Below are 18,174 nucleotides of genomic sequence, written 5' to 3'. Positions count from 1 at the left end.
CATAAAGCCCCCCCAGCTGCCCAAGCAGGTTACCAAACAGCACATTTGTAACAGGTGAGGACTGGCACAAACAGCCCTGCCCAGCCTGACCCCGGGGCCTGGGGCTGAGCCCTGTGCCCTGGGAGCAGCTCCTGGTGCCAAGAGCTGGAATTTCACAGCACGGCAGGCACAGAGGACTCAGCCTGTGCTGCTGGTGCCAGAGGGTTTGGCTTGCTTAGGTTTCAAAGATCTTTACTCTGAGACTTCTAAAGCTGCCCTCAAGGCTGGAAAATCCACTTCCTGGTCACCAAACCCCTCAAAGGCATTGAAAATTCTGACCCTAAGCTCTCTCAGAACAACAGAATATCCTGGCCAAGTCACCTGGCCAAGCAGGGCTTTCCCATCTGAATTTGCTCTACAGGTGTGAGGGGGAAAATTGGCCTGAGCCTCTCTGCAGCTCTCCACACAGACCCAGAAACACAGCATCCAAGACCCAAACTCCTTTACAGCAAGAGGGTCAGAGAAGCCACCTAAAGCCAAAAAGGCTCCTGGCAAAGGCAAGTGCCTCCTGCATCTTCACACACACACACAGGGTGCCAGGGGAAGGCTGAAGCTCCTCCTCATCCTCTGCTCAAAGGGAATTCACAGTCACACAGAAAGGAAAACTAGAGGGAGGCATGATAAAGGCATCAAACTCAGTGCTCCTCTGGATCACAGCCACTGATCACTCCCCTTCCTTGCCAGCACTGAGGAGCAGCGTTCCCAGAGCAGAGACTGAGCTGGCTCCCAGTGCTTCTCAGCAAGGCTTTCCCAGTTAAGAAAGACTTAGCTGAGCATCTTCTGCAGCCAGAGCAAAGAAAAACTGGGCAAGGACCTGCCCAGCCACAGGCTGGGATCCTCACTCCCTAGGAAAAACTCAATTCAATGTCTTACCTGCTCCTGCAGCTCTTTGTGGCCTTAACTGAGCTCTGAAGGTGAAGAGCCTGCAACCACTTTTCTAAGGCTCTGGAGATTGTTTGCAGCTGCTCTGAGTCTTTCTGCCCAGGAGGTTGTGTCAGTTGCTGTGCCTTTGTTAAATGGTAAGCATCTGTTTCTTGATTGCAGCTGCATTCTACACTTGCTAAGACTCTCTAGGATCCAACCCCTTCTTCTTTACAACTTTCAGCTGTCAAAAGTGTATGAAAAGCTCAATCTCGAGGCAACTCAGTACAAAAAGTGGTCAGTGCACCTGCACAGACTCCTGTCAGGACTTTGAAAGCTACCTGAGTTAAGAAGGGAAGGGAGGAAAACCCAAACCTCTGCAGCCCAGCCCCAAAACGCTGCAGTTGTCCTTGGGGACTTTGTTTCTGTCTTTGCTTTTGTGTTTGCTTGCAGCAGAGTGTGACAGGTAGAGCCTGTGTGGTTTTAGTGGAGAGCAGGAGGTTGAACTAAGACACCAACACATCTCAAAGCTTTAATGCTCCAGCTTGGCTTCAAGGGCACGACACAGGTCAGACAAAAAACACTGCTCACTGAATCACAGGATCAGGAAAAGATGTTTGAATGAAACACAGCCACAGGGCTTCACACCTGGGATCACTGGAAGCTGAAACACAGCACAGTGTCTTTATTCCCTGTGCTTCAGCCAGCCTGGGTGAGCTTCAGGTTGAATCCAGCTTGGCTGAAATCCTCTTCAGAGAACTCCTCCTCGCTGCAAACATCACAGGGAAAAGGTTAAAATCATCTCTTAGCTCAAGGGGGTTGGTTTTTTGCGGGGCAGGGGGTGAATGATGCAGCTCTCTATGAACTCAAAGATAGCATGAGGGTCCTGGTCAGCATTGACATAAAAGGCATCTCGATAGAAGTCCTCCAGCAGTTTGACATTCCTGGAGTAGACTTCCACACGCCTCTCGATGTTTTCTGCCTGGTCCTTTGGGTTCTGCCTGAGCCGGGCTTGGATCTCTGGTGTGGGTGCTGGCCTGAACATGGTGTGGTACCTGGAGAAGAGAAAGAAATGCACTGCTTCAGCTCAAGTGAAGGGGTAGCTGCTGAAGATCACTGCAAGAAGTGAAGGAGACTCTGCCTGAAGTCTCTGTTTCTGGGCAGATCACAGACTCCCAGCACAGTGAGGGTTGGAAGGGACCTCTGGAGAGCATCCAGTCCAACCCCCTGCCCCAGCGGGGCACCCACAGCAGCTTGCCCAGGAGCACAATGGCCAGGGGGGGTTGGAATCTTTCTAGACAAGGAGACCCCACAACCTCTCTGAGCAGCCTGCTCCAGAGCACTCTCACACCAAAGAAGTTTCTCCTCATGTTGGGGTGGAACCTCCTGGGTTGCAGTTTGTGTCCAGTTTGTGTAGTCTCATTTTCTAGGGACTTTGAAGCTCCCTCTGGATGTGTTCCTGTGTGACCTGCCCTGGGTGATCCTGCTCTGGCAGGGGGAGGTGGACTTGGTGATCTCCAGAGGTCCTTTCCAAACCCTAGCATCCTGTGATTCTATAACAGGAGCAGAGCACAGGGGAAGGTTGCAAATGCACACCAATTCCAGCAGGTGTTTAGGAAGATATTCCACTGGTACTTGCTGCCTGAAAAGCAGAGGTGGAGAGGGCAGTGAAGCTGCAGGGCAGTGGTGAAACAAGGTGGTGTGGCTGCCAGAGAGATGAGCTGCCATGATGGAGACCCTGATCCTACAGTGACTTGAAGGAGTTTGCTCTACTGAGCAGGAAACATTAATATCTCAGCAGACAGAACCATCACAGGGGCTGGGGGAAGTCAAGGGCAGCAAGTTTGCCATTTTCCCCAGCTGGGAAGCCTTCAGGGTTCCCATGGGAGTGTCTGAAAACCAGCTGCACTTTGGCTAGGTTTCAGACATCTCCCCTCAGTTATTTCACCACCTGGTTTAGTGACCATTAAAATGTTAGACCTGGGCTCCTTCCTGCTGGAGATTTCAGGCTCCAAGATGCTGCAGTGCCCTGCTCTGAGCAGAGGAGCAGGGGTGGGCTGGGAGCTATGACAGATTTCATTTGAGGAATCCCTAAGCAAGAGTCCAACACTCCTGAGTTCCTTTGGGTTTGTATGAAGCCTACCTGGTGCTTGCATCTCACTGGCAGCCTTGAGAGCTGCTAAGCACCAGGCAGGAGGACTAACCTCTCCCCAGTGACAGGATCAGTCCTCTGCTGAGACAGCCGCTCCAGGATGGATTCATAGGGCAGGTGAAAGAAAAAGACCCTGTGGAGCACAGAACAATTGAGGGCATTAACACCCTGAGAACATCACTTGTGGCCTTCAGAGTGTGAGTTAATCCTCACTCAGACCCAGGGAGCAGACAAACGTGGAAGGGAGAGAACCACTCAGACCTGCAGCATGGGCACAGGACCTCTCTTCCCTGGCTCTTCTCCTCACGTCCTGCTGAGTCTCCAAGCTCATCAAGGCAGAAGCTCTTTGACACACAATATCTGTGGTGGCTAATGGCCAGTGCAGGGTGGACCTGAGTCCCTGGGCAAGCTGCTGTGGGTGCTCTGCTTTAGCAGGGGGGTTGGACTGGATGATCTCCAGAGACCTCTTCCAATCCTCACTATTTGGTGGTTCTGCGACACCAGCGACTGCAAGGCAGCAGGAGCTGATCTCTGCCACATCTCACTCACAAACCAGCAGTTACCTCTGAAACTTCTCTGGGTCCAGCTTCTCAACCCCACCAGCAAACACACCACCACTATCCCCCCAGTGAGGTTCTGCAAAAGCTGCACACAAAGTTGCTGCTGCTCCTGTGGAGGACAGAAGAAGCCTCCTGAGCTCAGGCACATCACCTTGGGGGGATGAGGACTGCTGTGTTCACCTCACATTGCCTCCTCCCTGACACTACAACAGCCCTGTTAATTTCATCTTCCACTTCTGAAGCTCTTCAGGGGAAAATCCTCAACCCAGTGCTGAGAAGGAGCAGCCCTGAGCCCCCCTGTCCCCAGCTGGACAAAGCTCACAGTCAAGGACGAATTCAGAGCAAAACAAAGAATGAAGCTGCCTCTGAAAACTTGGGAAAAGAAACTTCTAGCAAGCAAGCAGAGCCCAAAGGCTGCAAATCCACCCTGCTTTGCATCACACCTTCTCCTGCTGCTGCCTGCAAGGCCAGCCTTCCTGTTCCCCTTTTTGTCTGTCTCTCACAACAGATGCTGTAGACTTTAGACATCACCAAAGGAACATTTTACACTGCCTGGGTGGGATCAGACCAGATGAAAGGCTGAGCTTTACCTTGGCATGCAGATAGCAGATTACTAGAATCCCTTGTAGGATTTAAAGTTATGAAAATCATCTCTCTCTTCAAATGTTTACAGATAATGACTTCTTATTCACACTGTGGTAACAAAACAACAGCCAGGAATAAAACATTCAAGATCTCAGAGATTCCAAAGACAGGGGAAAAGAACAACAGTTTCAACACTCTTTTATCCCTTACACTCTGAACATTTTGTTTCCCTTTGTTTCTCCTGCCCAACAATGGCACCAAAAACGTGATTGTCACCACAGGTAACGTCTGATGATGTGCCTCAAGATGAATATTCTAGCAGAGAGAGGAGCAGCGTTTACACAGCCATGATAATTGATACAGCTCCCCATTACAGGCTGAAATAAACAGCCCCACTCCAGGATGAGAACCTGGCATATCAAGGAAGCTTGTCGTGCCTCTGAGTTGCTAACTCAAAACAAAAAGAGTCTTCTGCTGTTTGAAACACAGGAGCCTAAAACAGCTCCACTTAAAAAGCTGCCAACACAACGAGCTCTGAAAGGCTTGTCTGAGCTTCCCTTCCCTTCTCTTTTATACAAGAGGCTTCTTATTAGCCAGCCTGGTGTCACCATGAAAGAAGAGAGTAGGGGGAAGGTGTGGGAGAGTGGAGACATCCCTGCTAATATGGATTTATTTCTTTCAGCTGTTGTTGGTTTGGGTTTTCTTCAGTGGGGCATGCACAGAATGTGCTCTGCAATGGCACTCACTCCTCATCCCCCTGGTCCTGCCAGTGGAAGGTGGGATGCCTTACCCTGCCACCATGCAAACATCTCCTGGAGATAAGAGGAGACAACACTCCCCAGGGCTGTCAGTTTAAAAGTGTTCAGAAGCAGGGAAAGGAGAGGGGGGGAAAAAAAGATGAAGGGGAAAGGCAGTGACAGAGCTTGAGTCTAGACTTAAAATACTTCCAATTAGAAAAGCTTTATTATCCTTTTGAAGGAGACACATACCACACACAGTCTATTATGCAGCCCCAGGAGGTTTACTCACATGAGTAAAACCTATTTACATCTCTCTCTGAAGAGTGAGCCTTGGGTGGATGACACATCTCCTTCAGCTCCTCCACCTGCTGCTGAGCAACGTTTCATCCCTGTCCTTCTCTCAGGCCACAACAAGCTTGACCCTCCAAATGTCCAGGTAACAGGATTGGTGGATTTCTCCTGGAAATCCCAGAGTCCCAGCGTGGTGAGGTTGGGAGGGACCTCTGGAGAACATCCAGTCCATCCCCCTGCTCAAGCAGGGCACCCACAGCAGCTTGCCCAGGAGCACAATAGCCAGGAAAGGTTGGAAGCTCTCCAGAGAAGAAATCTCCACAACCTCTCTGAGCAGCCTGCTCCAGGGCTCCAGCACCCTCACACCAAAGAAGTTTCTCCTCCTGTTCAGATGGAACCTCCTGAGTTCCAGTTTGTGCCCCTTGCCCCTTGTCCTGTTGCTGAGCACCACTGACAAGAGCCTGGCCCCATCCTGTTGTGCCCCATCCCTTAGCTCTTGCTGAGCATTGCTCAGCTCCCCTCTGGTGCTGCTCTTCTCCAGCCTCTCAGCCCCAGGGCTCTCAGCCTTTGCTCCTTACAGAGCTGCTCCAGGCTCCTCAGCATCTTTGTGGCCTTCTTTGCACTCTCTCCAGCAGTTGCCTATGTGTCTTGAGCTGGAGAGCCCAGAACTGGTCCCAGTGCTCTGGATGTGGCCTCACTAGGGCAGAGAAGAGGGGGAGCAGAACCTCCCTCAACCTGCTGCTGGCCACACTCTTCTTAAGAGAGGGAGCTGCACCCCCAGCCTTGACCCAGCATTTACAGCAATAACTGAAACAGCTCCCTGCCAGTGCTGGCTTCATCTCCAAGCAGCTCTTGGCCCCTTTCACACACCCAGTGTAATTTTTTTGACATAAATGCATCCTCTGTAAAGCTCCCTTTAGGAATCAGCCAGGCTTTGTATGTTGTAATGTGTCACAACTTCTATCAAGGGGAAATATGAAACAAGATGTCATCAGAACTGGTAGACAGGGAGGTGAGAAAACACAGCCTCATATCAAAGAATACTACATTATCCTGCTGGATTAGCATCTAGTGCAGCTTCTCTTTCAGAGTTGGCAAGCTGTTAGCTCAGCTCCTCAACAGGTGAATAATGTCAGCCAGCAGCAACGTGAGGTACACCCTGGGGGAGACACAAAGAATCCTCCCTGCTCCATCACAGGCCCAGCACCTACCCAGCAGCACCCCAAAATAGTTGGGAAGCAGTTAGAAATTGGTGCCCTGTGGGATGAGACTCTGTAGAGCCTCTCAGCCCAGGCCTGCAAGGAGAAATAGTTCTCTAAGTAGCATCAGTGAATCACAGAATCATTCTGGTTAGAAAAGACTTTATCAAGTCCAACCATAGAATGAGCTGGGTTGGAAGAGACCTCATCCAGTCCAACCCCTCTGCAGTCAGCAGGGACATCCTCCACTAGATCAAGGTTGCCCAAAGCCCTGTTGAGCCTCACCCTGAGTATCTCCAGGGATGGGACCTCAACCACCTCCCTGGGCAGCTCAACCCCACCATGGCCACTAAACCTTGTCCCCAAGTGCCATGTCCCCAGGTGTGCTTGAGGTACCACTGAGTGGCAACAGTGCTGCTAGATGCAGGACAGGAGCCAAGTGATTCAGCAGCAAAGCTCTGTCCTCTCTCCTGTGCTCTCTGTCCCACCATGGGAGGGGGGTGAGAGAAGGTCCACTCCTGTCAGGCATCTTTCTCAGATAATAAAACTGAGAACACAAATCTTGAAAGGAAATATATATATATATATAGCTATGTTGTGTGAGACTCCTTCCTCCTCCTCACTGTACTTGACATCACTTACCTCATCCCCTGCAGCTTCAGCTACATTGAGAGGGATTAAATTCCACCAAATCAATAATGCTGGTGGCACCTTCCCTGTGCACCTCATCAAGTGAGGACCAGTCACTTTTGGATGATGATGAAATGGATGAGGCCCCTAACAGCTGGAGCAGAACATTGTTTTCCTACCAGCCATCTGGCATTCCAAAAGGGTTTTTTTTTCCCCCCCAACCACTTCTGGCTATTCAAAACAGCACTGTCTGAGATCCTGGAGCTCATCCTGATGGCTTCCCTTCACCAAGAGAGGGAGGAGAAGGCAAGAGTACGGGTGGCAGAAGCTGTATTTCATGCCTGATGGTGAGACAGCAGCTTGGGGCAAAGCACAAGAAGTGAAGGAAGGTTTGGGGTAGGGTTGATTTGTTTTTGAGCTACACAGCAGCATCCATCTAATCCTGAGCTGCACTGGTTCCAGATGGCCACCAACCCAGCTAATCCAAGTTATTAACAACTGACAGTGCTCAGAGCTGTCCTCAGGAGAATAGTTTTTGGGGGAGTTTCCTGCTTTGTGCAGACAATATCACTGATCTCAAGCATCTATGACAGCACAATGTGGAGTGTTGTGAGTGTGCCTGGATGCTGGCACCACTCAGCTAGGGATGAAGGTACACTCCTGCCACCTGCCAGCATGGCTCCACTGCCTTGCCAGGGAACTAAAGCTCTGCCTACAGCCTTCCACCCATTTTGGTCCTGTAACCTAACCACAGATCTTAGGAGGCTGACTTAGATGGATGCAGATGTTGACTGTTCTAGACCTGAGCTATTTGCTTAGGTCACTCTCACCCCTGGCATTTCCCATCACCTGGAGCTGCTCTGCACTGACATTGGTGCAGGGGAGCCCAAAGCTGAGCCCCTTTGGTAAATCTGGGGAAACAGAGAGAGTTGGGATTGTTCAGCCTGGGGAAGAAAAGGCTCCAGGGGGACCTTCTGGTGGTCTTTCAGTTCTTAAAGGGGTTGATAGGAAAGCTGGGACAGAGATTTTGGAGCAGGGTCTGTTGTGACAGGACAAGGGGTGATGGTTTGAACTAAATGAGGGAGATTCAGACTGGAGAGAAGGAAGAAATGTTTGACACTGAGGGTGGTGAAACCCTGGCCCAGGTTGCACAGAGAAGTGGTAGAAGCTCCACCCCTGGAACCATTCCCCAGGTCAGGTTATTTGGGACTGTGAGCAACCTGCTCTGATTGCAGATGTCCCTGCTGGCTGCTGGAGGGGGGTGGACGAGATGAGCTTTAAAGTTCCCTTCCAACCCAAGCCAATCCATGATTATATGATTCAAACTAATTCAATCCAAACCTTGCTTTCATCTGAGGCTGAAAAGCCAATGCAGTAGGATAGCTGAGACAGGTCCTGACCCCTTGAGCTGGATTTCAAACCAGATTCATAGAAGGGTTTGGGTTGGAAGAGACCTTAAAGATCATCCAGTTCCAACCCCCTGCCATGGGCAGGGACACCTCCCAGTAGCCCAGGTTGCTCAAGGCCTCATCCAACCTGCTTGTGGCTACCCCAGGGCCAGCTCAAGCCTTGCCATGAAGTTAGGATGCTTGAATTAAAAAGCCCAAACCACCAAAGAGCCAACACTGAGCCACTGACTAAGGCAGCATTTAGACTTTTGAGTTGAAGCAGCAACTTTAAAACCAGTGAGCTATCCATCTTGCCCAGGGTTTCTTGACTCCTATCTATCTTCCCCCCTCTCAGGCAGGTACCAGCTGCCATGTTCCCATTCTTCACACTCTGAAGGAAGAAAAAAAGGGCAGGGGAAAGGAAAAAAAAGAGAGGCCCCTGCTGGCCAATTCTTGTTTAAAATGGTGCATAATTGATAGTGGCAAATCTACCCCAGCTGTGCCTAAAACCTCTCCAGGGGCAAGAAAAACACTCTCTGTGACTGTCATTAACTACTAAATTAGCAAGTGCTCCTGGCAGTTTACAAAGTACCACATCAGTCTGCTTTAAAGCAAAAAAAAACAACCCCACAAACCCAAGAATGTGGAGCTCAGAGGGCTGTGAGATGTCCAAGATCCAGCAAACACTGCTGGCTAGGCTTTGAGAGAAGCCCAGCTGAACCCAAGCAGAAGGAAAGAGGAAGGAGCCAGCAGGAGAGAGAGAAAGAATAAAATCATAGAGGTTGGGAAAGACCTCAGAGACCATCGAGTCCAACTGTCAACCCAACAATGGCACCACGAAGCCATCCCCATAAATGCCACATCCACACAGCCTGTGAGCACCTCCAGGCATGGGGACTCCACCACCTCCCTGGGCAGCTTGAGCCAATCCCTGACCACTCCTGCAGCAAAGACATCTTTCCTAATCTCCAGCCTAAACCTCCCCTTGGTGTAACTTGAGGCCAGAGAAGGGCAACAAAGCTGGGGAGGGGTCTGGAGCACAGCCCTGGGAGGAGAGGCTGAGGGAGCTGAGGTTGCTTAGCCTGGAGAAGAGGAGGCTCAGGGGAGACCTCCTTGCTCTCTCTAACTCCCTGAAGGGAGGTTGTAGCCAGGTGGGGGCTGGTCTCTTCTCCCAGGCAAGCAGCACCAGAACAAGAGGACACAGTCTCAAGCTGTGCCAGGGGAGGTTTAGGCTGGAGGTGAGGAAGAAATTCTTCCCAGCAAGAGAGATTGGCCATTGGAATGTGCTGCCCAGGGAGGTGGTGGAGTCCCCATCCCTGGAGGTGTTTAGGAAGAGCCTGGATGAAGCCCTTGGTGCCATGGTTTAGTTGATGATGTTGGGTGAGAGGTTGGACTGGATGATCTCAAAGGTCTTTCCCAACCTGGTTAATTCTATTCTATTCTATTTCCTCTTATCCTGCTGCTTGTCACTAGGGAGAAGACCTCCCCCCCTCACTCCAACCTTCTTTCAGGTTGTGAAAACTGACCTCATCTTTTGGTTTTAGAAGCTGTGATGGATGAAATAATTCTTAGCTCTCACTTATGGAAGAAGCTGTTGAGAGGTTTCATTCATAGGTTCATAGAATGGTTTGGGTTGGAAGGGACCTTAATGATCTTCTAGTTGCAACCCCCCTGCCATGAGCAGGGACACCTTCCACTAGCCCAGGTTGCTCAAGGCTTTATCTAACTTAGCTTTGATGCCTTTCAAATACTGAGCTATCTTCTGATGAAAGATGCAAGCTTGACATTCCTATTTGGAGAAGTGATTTCAGCCTCTGGGTTTTGACCATGAGGGACAACACACTGCAGCAACACTGAGACACAGGCTAAGCAGCAGCACAAACCTTCTGCTCCCTGAGCTCCTGCACTGCTCCAAGTGATGACAAAGAGCTCTTTCCACGCCCTGGGTCTCTCTTTTCAAATGGATGCATTTCTGACCAATAACTACAAAAGGCAGCTAAGTGGAGCACTATTCCCAGGACGTGGCTTCTGGCCAGGGGAGTCAGATGAACAACATCCTTCAGAGCTGCAGATGTTACCCCTCCAGCAGCAGTGCTGAGTAATGACTCTGGTAGATGCTTTCCACTCACCAGAGAGATGTGCTCAGCCTCCACCAGCCCAGACAGCCAAGGTGGCTGGATGCTTCCTGCAAACCACCCTCACTGGGCTGGTGTCTTAGCAGCACCTCAGCAGGTGCCCTGCCAGCTTCTGCAGGTGGAAGAGGTGCAGCCCTGCTGGGTGGCACTGGCTGGCTGGGTTACAGAACAATGGGCTGGAGCTGGGATAAAGCAAGGGGAGACCTCAGTGCTGTCTGCAACTCCCTGAAAGGAGGTTGCAGTGAGGTGGGGGTTGGTTTCTTCTCCCTAGTATCAGGTGGTAGGACAAGAGGAGATGGCCTGAAATTGTGCCAGGGGAGGGCTAGGTTGGAGATGAGGACAAAGTTCTTTCCTGCAGGAGTGGTCAGGGATTGGCACAGGCAGCCCAGGGAGGTGGTGGAGTCCCCATGCCTGGAGGTGTTTGAGAAACCTGTGGCCATGGCACTTGGGGCCATGGTTTGATGGCCATGGTGGTGTTGGGTTGATGGTTGGACTGGGTGATCTTGCAGGGCTTTTCCAACCCAGAGAATTCTCTGATTCTGTGCAGGTTCACACCATGAAGGACCCCAAGCCTTTTGGCAGCCAGAGCCATTGCACACCACAGTGGTCTGAAGAGCTGTGAGCTGTGCAAGCCTTACAGAGGCACAGTGGAAGGCACAGGTAGGCAGAGCAAATGGTTTCATTCTGAGGGCTTCAGTGCATATTTAAGCTTCTTTAGAAGGCAATATTAACTCTTTCCACATGTCCTAACTGGCTTGGCTGCATCAGCACCTCCACTCCAAACTGCTTTACGTTTCTCCCCCCTCATTTCTATTCTTTGCCTCCTCCTTACTCTCTGCTGTTGTTCCAGCATCTTTGCATTCCCCCTGGAGTTCACTCCAGTGGTGCTTTGTGAATCACAGAGTAAGATGGCAGCCAGCACTGCTTCAGAGTAAAGTGGCTGGCACCAGTTCCACTCCCTGCAAAGTTAATCAAACACAGGCTCAGATACTCAAAAGCCTCTGCAGCCCCGGATGCCTGAGGTCAGGAACCTGAACCCTCTCCCCCAAACGCAGCCTCTGTGTTCCCTTCCATGCCTTGCAGCCTTCCCCTGCACTAATTAGAATCTGCAAGGCAAATCTGGAGTGGAGCAAGAACTCCAGGGTTAAGCACCAGCAAACTCACCTCAGAGCTGCTGCCTTTGCTACCTGCCTGCAGCTCTTCCCCAGCACCTCCTCCCTCCTAACTTTCCTTCCTTATTAGATAAATGGAAGCCAATTCCTGGCAACTGATGTTTAATCTTAAGGCTTCTTATGAAACACTGCAGCAAACTCCCCCTACCCCCATGGCTGCAATGCTGACTTTGGTTGCTGGGAGGGTATTTGGGGGGTGTGTGTGAAACAAAACCAGATGGAGAAAAGCAGTGACACACACATAAGTAAACAGAGCAAAACAAAACAGCGGTGCCTGGTCTGGGGGCAAGGGGAGGCAGCGAAAGGATGGGCTCTAATGTGTCACTTGAGCTTGTGTGTCAAAAGGAAGCCAATTTCCTAATGGGGGAGATAAAAATTCCCTCTTTTAAAAGACTGTCAAATAAATCCTCAAATGGAAGAGGGCCTCACTTCTGGGGGGGGGGAAGGAGGAAGAAAAAGAGAGAGAGAGAAAACTAAATCCCATTAAATATTAACGCGGCAGAGTATTAATTAAGAGAGGGAAAAAAGTCCATCAAGAGAACCCCAATATGTTTACTGTGTCCCCAGGAAGCTGGGAGATTTCACAATCAAGTGTGTAAATGTTCTAAAAAAGGGTTCTGAATATTTTATGAATATTTGTCATAAAACAGAAATAATAACCACTGTGCAGAGCTATTAGGATTAATATTTATGCTGCCCGCCATGAAATATTCATGGGGCCAGAGGAAAGGAGGGGCTGGGGGGGTGGGGGGGGGAGAATGGGGGGGCGGAGGGGGGGGGGGGCCCGTAAGACAAGAATTAATTTACATTGGGCTTGCTTTACCCCCGCTGGCTTGATGTTTAAAGACGGCTTGACAAGCCTCCGTATGAATCCGTCAGTCACTTGCAGCGGTAGGTGGGGTGAAGGCAGGCAGGGAAAAGAGGAGGGGTGGGGGGAGGGTGGGGGAAAAAAAACCCAAGTCCAAGCTGCTGACAGCTCACAGATTGAGTTTCTGACAGCCCTTAAAAAAAAAAAAAAAAACAAAAAGAAAGAGAAAACCAAACCCTAAACGGCTCCCCCCACACCTTTCCCCCCCCCTCCCCACCTCCCCTCTTCCTTTCCCCTCCTCCTCCCATTGCCCAAGGCTCTCTGTACTGCCACCGTTCATCCGAGCTCCCCTTCCATCTGCTGAAATTAAGGAATTAATGAGCGCTCCAGACTTTACAGAAGGGGGGCCCCAGGAATGTTTACTGCTGATTAAATTATAATGCGGCGGGAGCTGTATAATTCATGAGCCAATTAAAGGAAGTGTTAGTTGATTTGATGGGATGAGGACGTACAAAAAGCATTTAACTAATAGGGAGCTGCCGTGGGCTGCCGGTGGCTTTGGCTTTCTCGGATTACGCGGCTAATTGCTCTGCTTTATGGGGCTGTCAGAGATAGCCATACATATTTCATTGTTCTCAAAGACTTCAATTGTTTGCTTGCGTGTCGCTGCTGTAATGTGGAGAAGCCCAGCCAAACTTCAGTGTAGTTAAAGCCCTACTCGGCAAAAAGCTGCTTGCATAAGGAGGGAGGGAGGGAGGGAGGCAGGAGAAGGGGCAGGAGGAGGAGAAGGCTTGGCTGACAAAGGAGTAACTTAAAGCCTCCGAGTTAAATGTCACTTAGCAATTACATGATTAAAAGGTGCAACATATGATAGTCTTTTGTTTTACAACTTTTGGGACACTAATATTCCAGGCTGGCTTCAGCGCAGGGGGGAATATTGGTAGGGTAAATGGCATCAGAGCCGCAGCACAGAATTGGTTTGGTTGGAGAAGATCTCTCAGATCTTTAGCCTGGAGAAGAGAAGGCTCAGGGGAGACCTTCTTGCTCTCTACAACTACCTGACAGCAGGTTGTAGACAGCTGGGGGTTTGGTCTCTTCACCAGGCAACCAGCACCAGAACAAGAGGACACAGTCTCAAGCTGCCCCAGGGGAAGTTTAGAATGGAGGTGAGGAGAAAGTTCTTCACAGAAAGAGCAATTGGCCACTGGAATGTGCTGCCCAGGGAGGTGGTGGAGTCCCCATCCCTGGAGGTGGTCAAGAAAGGCTTGGATGTGGCACTTGGAGCCATGGGTTAGTTGTCAGGAGGTGTTAGGTAACAGGTTGGACTTGATGATCTCTGAGGTCTTTTCCAACCTGGTTGATTCTGTGGTTCTATAATTCTATCTTCAGGTCCACCCTTCAGCCCATCACCACCATGGCCATTAAACCATGTCCCAAAGTGCCATGCCCACATGTTACAGAATCAGGGAATTGTTTTGGTAGGAAAAGATCTCTGAGATTATCAAACTCAGCTATTGACACAACACCACCACAGCCATTAAACCATGGCTCAGGGTGCCATGACCACAAGTTTCTTAAACACCTCCAGGGATGGGGACTCCACCACCTCCTTGGGCAGCCTGTGCCAGTCCCTGACCACTCTTGCAGCAAAGGAATTTTTCTCATTCCTGATTCTAGGGAGAAGAGACCAACCCCAACCTCACTGCAACCTCCTTTCAGGGAGCTGTAGAGAGCAATGAGCTCTCCCCTCAGCCTCCTCTTCTCCAGACTGAGCAACCCCAGTTCTCTCAGCTGCTCCTCCCCAGCCCTCTTCTCCAGACCCTTCCCCAGCTTTGTTGCCCTTCTCTGGACCTGCTCCAGCACCTCAGTGTCCTTTTGGGAGTGAGGGGCCCAAAACTGAACCCAGGATTCAAGTGTAGCCTCACTAGTGCCCAGTACAGGGGCACAATCACTTCCCTGCTCCTGCTGGCCACAGCCTTGCTGACTCAGGCCAGGGTGCTGTTATTATTTGGTTTTAGTCCTGAGGAGCAGCAGCAGAAGGTAGAGAGGGAAGTGTACTCACAAAGGAAGGAAAATAAACCAGCATCAGGTCTGGGCTGGGTTGCTGTGGTTATCCAGGGTAACACACTGTGTTGTAACTCACCTTGTTTGACAATCTAAAATACATGAGAGATGAAGGAGGTTGATTTCCCATCTGGGAGAACACTCAGTGTCTAATGCAGCGAGCTGCTGAGTGGTGCTAACTCACCACAGAATCATTCTGGCTGGAAAAGACCTTTAAGATCATCAAGCCCAAGCATTTATCCAGCTCTACCAAGCCTGGTGCTAAACCATGTCCTGCAGCACCACACCTCTGTGTCTGACATCTCCAGTGATGGGGAATCAAACACCTGCCTGGGCTTCCTGTTCCAGTCTCTGAGAACCCTTTCAGTGAAGAAGTTTCTCCTGGTATCCAACCTAAACCTCCCCTGGTGCAACTTGAGGCAAATTCCTTTTGTCCTCTCACTTGTTACTAGGGAAAAGAGACCAGCCCCACCTGGCTCCAACCTCCTTTTAGGGAGCTGCTGAGAGCCAGAAGGTCTCAGCCCCCCTTTCAAAAAAAGAAGTCCTCCTAACTCTTTGTAACAACAGCTTCAGGAATGGAGGCATTTACCACTCCTGGGGCTTTACAAAGCTCTCCCCCTCAGCTGACAGGCCACAGGCTTTGCCAAAACAGATCCTCTAGACTCAAAGAGGCCTTTCAGGCAAGTTCCTCCTGTCCTCAGCTCTTCCAGCAGTGAAATCCCCAACCCACACAGGAGTACACACACTGCTGAAGACACCAGGTGCTCCCAGATAAACAGCACCAGCACAGGCACTGACTTGTGGTTAGCCCCTGAAAGCCATGGAGCAAAGAACCAGATGGGTAAAGATGCTGTTCCTGTAGCTCACTGATGAAGATGGTGAACTTCCACAGGCCCCTAATGAAGGAGAATAGAATAGAATAGAATAGAATAGAATAGAATAGAATAGAATAGAATAGAATAGAATAGAATAGAATAGAATAGAACAGAACAGAACAGAACAGAACAGAACAGAATTCACCAGGTCAGACCTTCGACAATGGCACCCTCCTGAGGAATGCTGTGCTAGATCTTGGCCTCCTGTCTAACTTAGAGCTTTACATTTCCAAGTGCTGCACAAACACCAGCTGAGTGACTTTCAAGATGTCCTATTATGTAAAGCTTCTAATCTGGTTCATCCTTTCCCTCTCACCCATTCCCTCCAGGATTTGGCTTTGGGAAGCAGAGTCCCTGGGGCACGTCCTCATCGATGCCCTGCTTTGTGACTCTCCTCCTCACATGCTCCACTCTCCAGTGAGAGCACCAAGTCCCCTCTCCAAATCCTCCAAGAGGATGCTCTGCTCTGCCAGCTGCAGAACCACACCAGGTTTAAGGCAGGTTTTGCTAGGCAGGGGCAGCCAGCAGCTGGTGCTCAGGGTAACGCTTGGAAACGGTGCCAGCTTCACTTTGACATCTCCCAGCCAAGTGTCACAACACTAAACTAAGAAGATCCATCTCTGCCCTCCTGGTGGAACTGCTCTGTTTTGTACAAAGAACTGCATCAGACCAGAAAAACAGAGTGGCTTTGCAGTTCAATGCAGGAGCTCACCAGGGAAGGAGGGAGGGGAGGAGGGGAAGACTTAGCTGTGCTATTTGGTTTGTTCCTCAAAAAGCAGAGCAAGCCTAAGAAGCCCCAGAAAGGAGGAGCTGAACATCTCCTTTCCCAGGCCAGCCCAGGGGTTGTCCAGGTAGAGAAACAGGTAGGGAAAATAAATCTGGGGGTACTAAAGAAAAAGATAAAATAAGGTTTCTTACCTAGCCTGATCCTGATGTAAAAAAGGTCATAGGCCCCAAACCCCTCTAAAGGATCTTGAACAATTCTTACTATTCACAGCTACAAAATAGTCTTAGTTTGTCCCTGCCTTCTGGGTTAAAAACTGGCAAAACTTTGGGCTTAAGATACTACTTTAATTCACAGAATGGTTTGGGTTGGAAGGGACTTTAAAGATCTTCCAGTTCCAATCCCCTGCCATGGGCAGAGACACCTCCCACCAGCACAGTAGCATAGCATCAGTCAGGGTTGGAAGGGACCACAAGGATCAGCCAGTTCCAACCCCCTGCCATGGGCAGGGACACCCCACACTAGATCAGCCTGGCCAGAGCCTCATCCAGCCTGGGCTTAAACACCTCCAGGGATGGGGCCTCAACCACCTCCCTGGACAACCCATTCCAGGGCTTCACCACTCTGATGGGGAAGAACTTCCTCCTCACCTCCAGCCTCAATCTCCCCACCTCCAGCTTCATTCCATTCCCCCTAGTCCTATCACTGCCTGAGATCCTGAGGTTGCTCAAGGCTTCATCCAACCTGGCCTTGAACACCTCCAGGAAGGGTCACCCACAGCCTCCCTGGGCAACCTGTGCCAGTGTCTCTCCACCACCCTCACTGTAGAGAATTTCTTCCTCATCTCCAGGCTAAATCTTCCGGCTTCAACCCATCCTCTCTCATCCTATCACCACAAGCCCTTGTAAAAAGTCCCTTCCCAGGACTTCCCTTGCTGCCAGCAATTGCTAACAGGAACCATCAGAACTTGGCAGTGTCAACAAATCAGAGGCAGCACAGCAAATATTTTCTCTGTTGCTTTTGAAGTGGCCTGGATGCAATCAATCACACCCAAAAGAAAACCCAAACCCCACCCCCCCTCCCCCCCAACAAACCCAAAGCTGCTCTGCTCTAGCGCGGAAAGGGCTATTTGCATTTCAATATGCTCCACTTCTCATCTTGCCAATAAAAACCTGGAATCGTGAAGAAGAGATCAGGCCACTGGAGTGAAAAAAAAACCAACAAACCAAGAGCTGCCACCCTGCAGACCTCTCAGATGAAACAGCTCCCTGCTTGCAACCGTCCCCTCCCCGTCCCAAGCCTTCTGAATGATTGGGTTCTCAAATGAGATCAGGCAGCATGCAAATGAGGCAACCAGGATCAAGACATCTTCCCCCATCTCTGATTGGACAGAGAAATTATCAAAAGGCCCTTTTTTTGTTTGTTTGGGGTTTTTTTCCGGTGTGGGTCCGCCCCCCCCCATCAGATTTCCATCACAAAAGGTCAAACTTTCAACTCCCATTACTTTTGCTAACTGCATTCTCACCGTGCCTGCCAGCTCATTGCTGCTGCTGCTGCTGTTTTCAAGGTGGGAGGGGGAGAAAGAGAATAGAGAGAGAGGAGGAACAAATGATTACATCTCCTCCCACACCTGTCACACAGGATGGACAAACATTTTCTAATCTTATTCTATTTTTCTCTGCAGCCCTGCAAATCCTCGCAGCCAAAAATATCACTTCCAGCCTGATTAGCTGCTCCCAGGTTGGTTTTGTTTTGCTTACAGCTTCTTTTCGTCTGCTCCAGCCCACAGGCTGCCAAGAGCACCAGCTGGGTTGCCAGGATCTCTTGCTCTACAGTTTTGGTCATTCAAAATGCTTCTTGATCTCTAAAATAGGTTTCCTTGCTGGCTGGACTGACAGCTCCTAAGTGCTCCAGTAATGAATGTTCCAGAAGAGCAAAATGCAAAGAAAGA

The 18,174-nt window shown here is 50.2% G+C and overlaps 1 protein-coding gene across 7 annotated transcripts in view; it reads right to left on the bottom strand.

The window, feature by feature from the left end:
• Positions 1 to 1,420: 1,420 nt before the first annotated feature.
• Positions 1,421 to 18,174, bottom strand: part of AK8 (adenylate kinase 8) — an 83,280-nt gene continuing 66,526 nt past the window's right edge. For 6 of the 7 annotated variants that reach the window (XM_068155615.1, XM_068155621.1, XM_068155617.1 and 3 more), the window contains 2 exons: positions 3,105 to 3,185; positions 1,421 to 1,955 (listed from right to left, as the gene is read on the bottom strand). In XM_068155615.1, coding sequence (XP_068011716.1) covers positions 1,706 to 1,955; positions 3,105 to 3,185 — 331 coding nt within the window. In that variant the 3' untranslated portion in view covers positions 1,421 to 1,705. The remainder of the gene's footprint in view (positions 1,956 to 3,104; positions 3,186 to 18,174) is intronic. The other variant, XM_068155616.1, reaches the window with a different exon arrangement.

The sequence above is a fragment of the Melanerpes formicivorus genome, unplaced genomic scaffold, assembly GCF_026170545.1.
Source record: "Melanerpes formicivorus ecotype bairdi unplaced genomic scaffold, bMelFor1.0.p_v2 SCAF_33, whole genome shotgun sequence".
Taxonomy (NCBI): Eukaryota; Metazoa; Chordata; class Aves; order Piciformes; family Picidae; genus Melanerpes; species Melanerpes formicivorus.
This window is presented reverse-complemented; position numbering and strand designations above follow the sequence as displayed.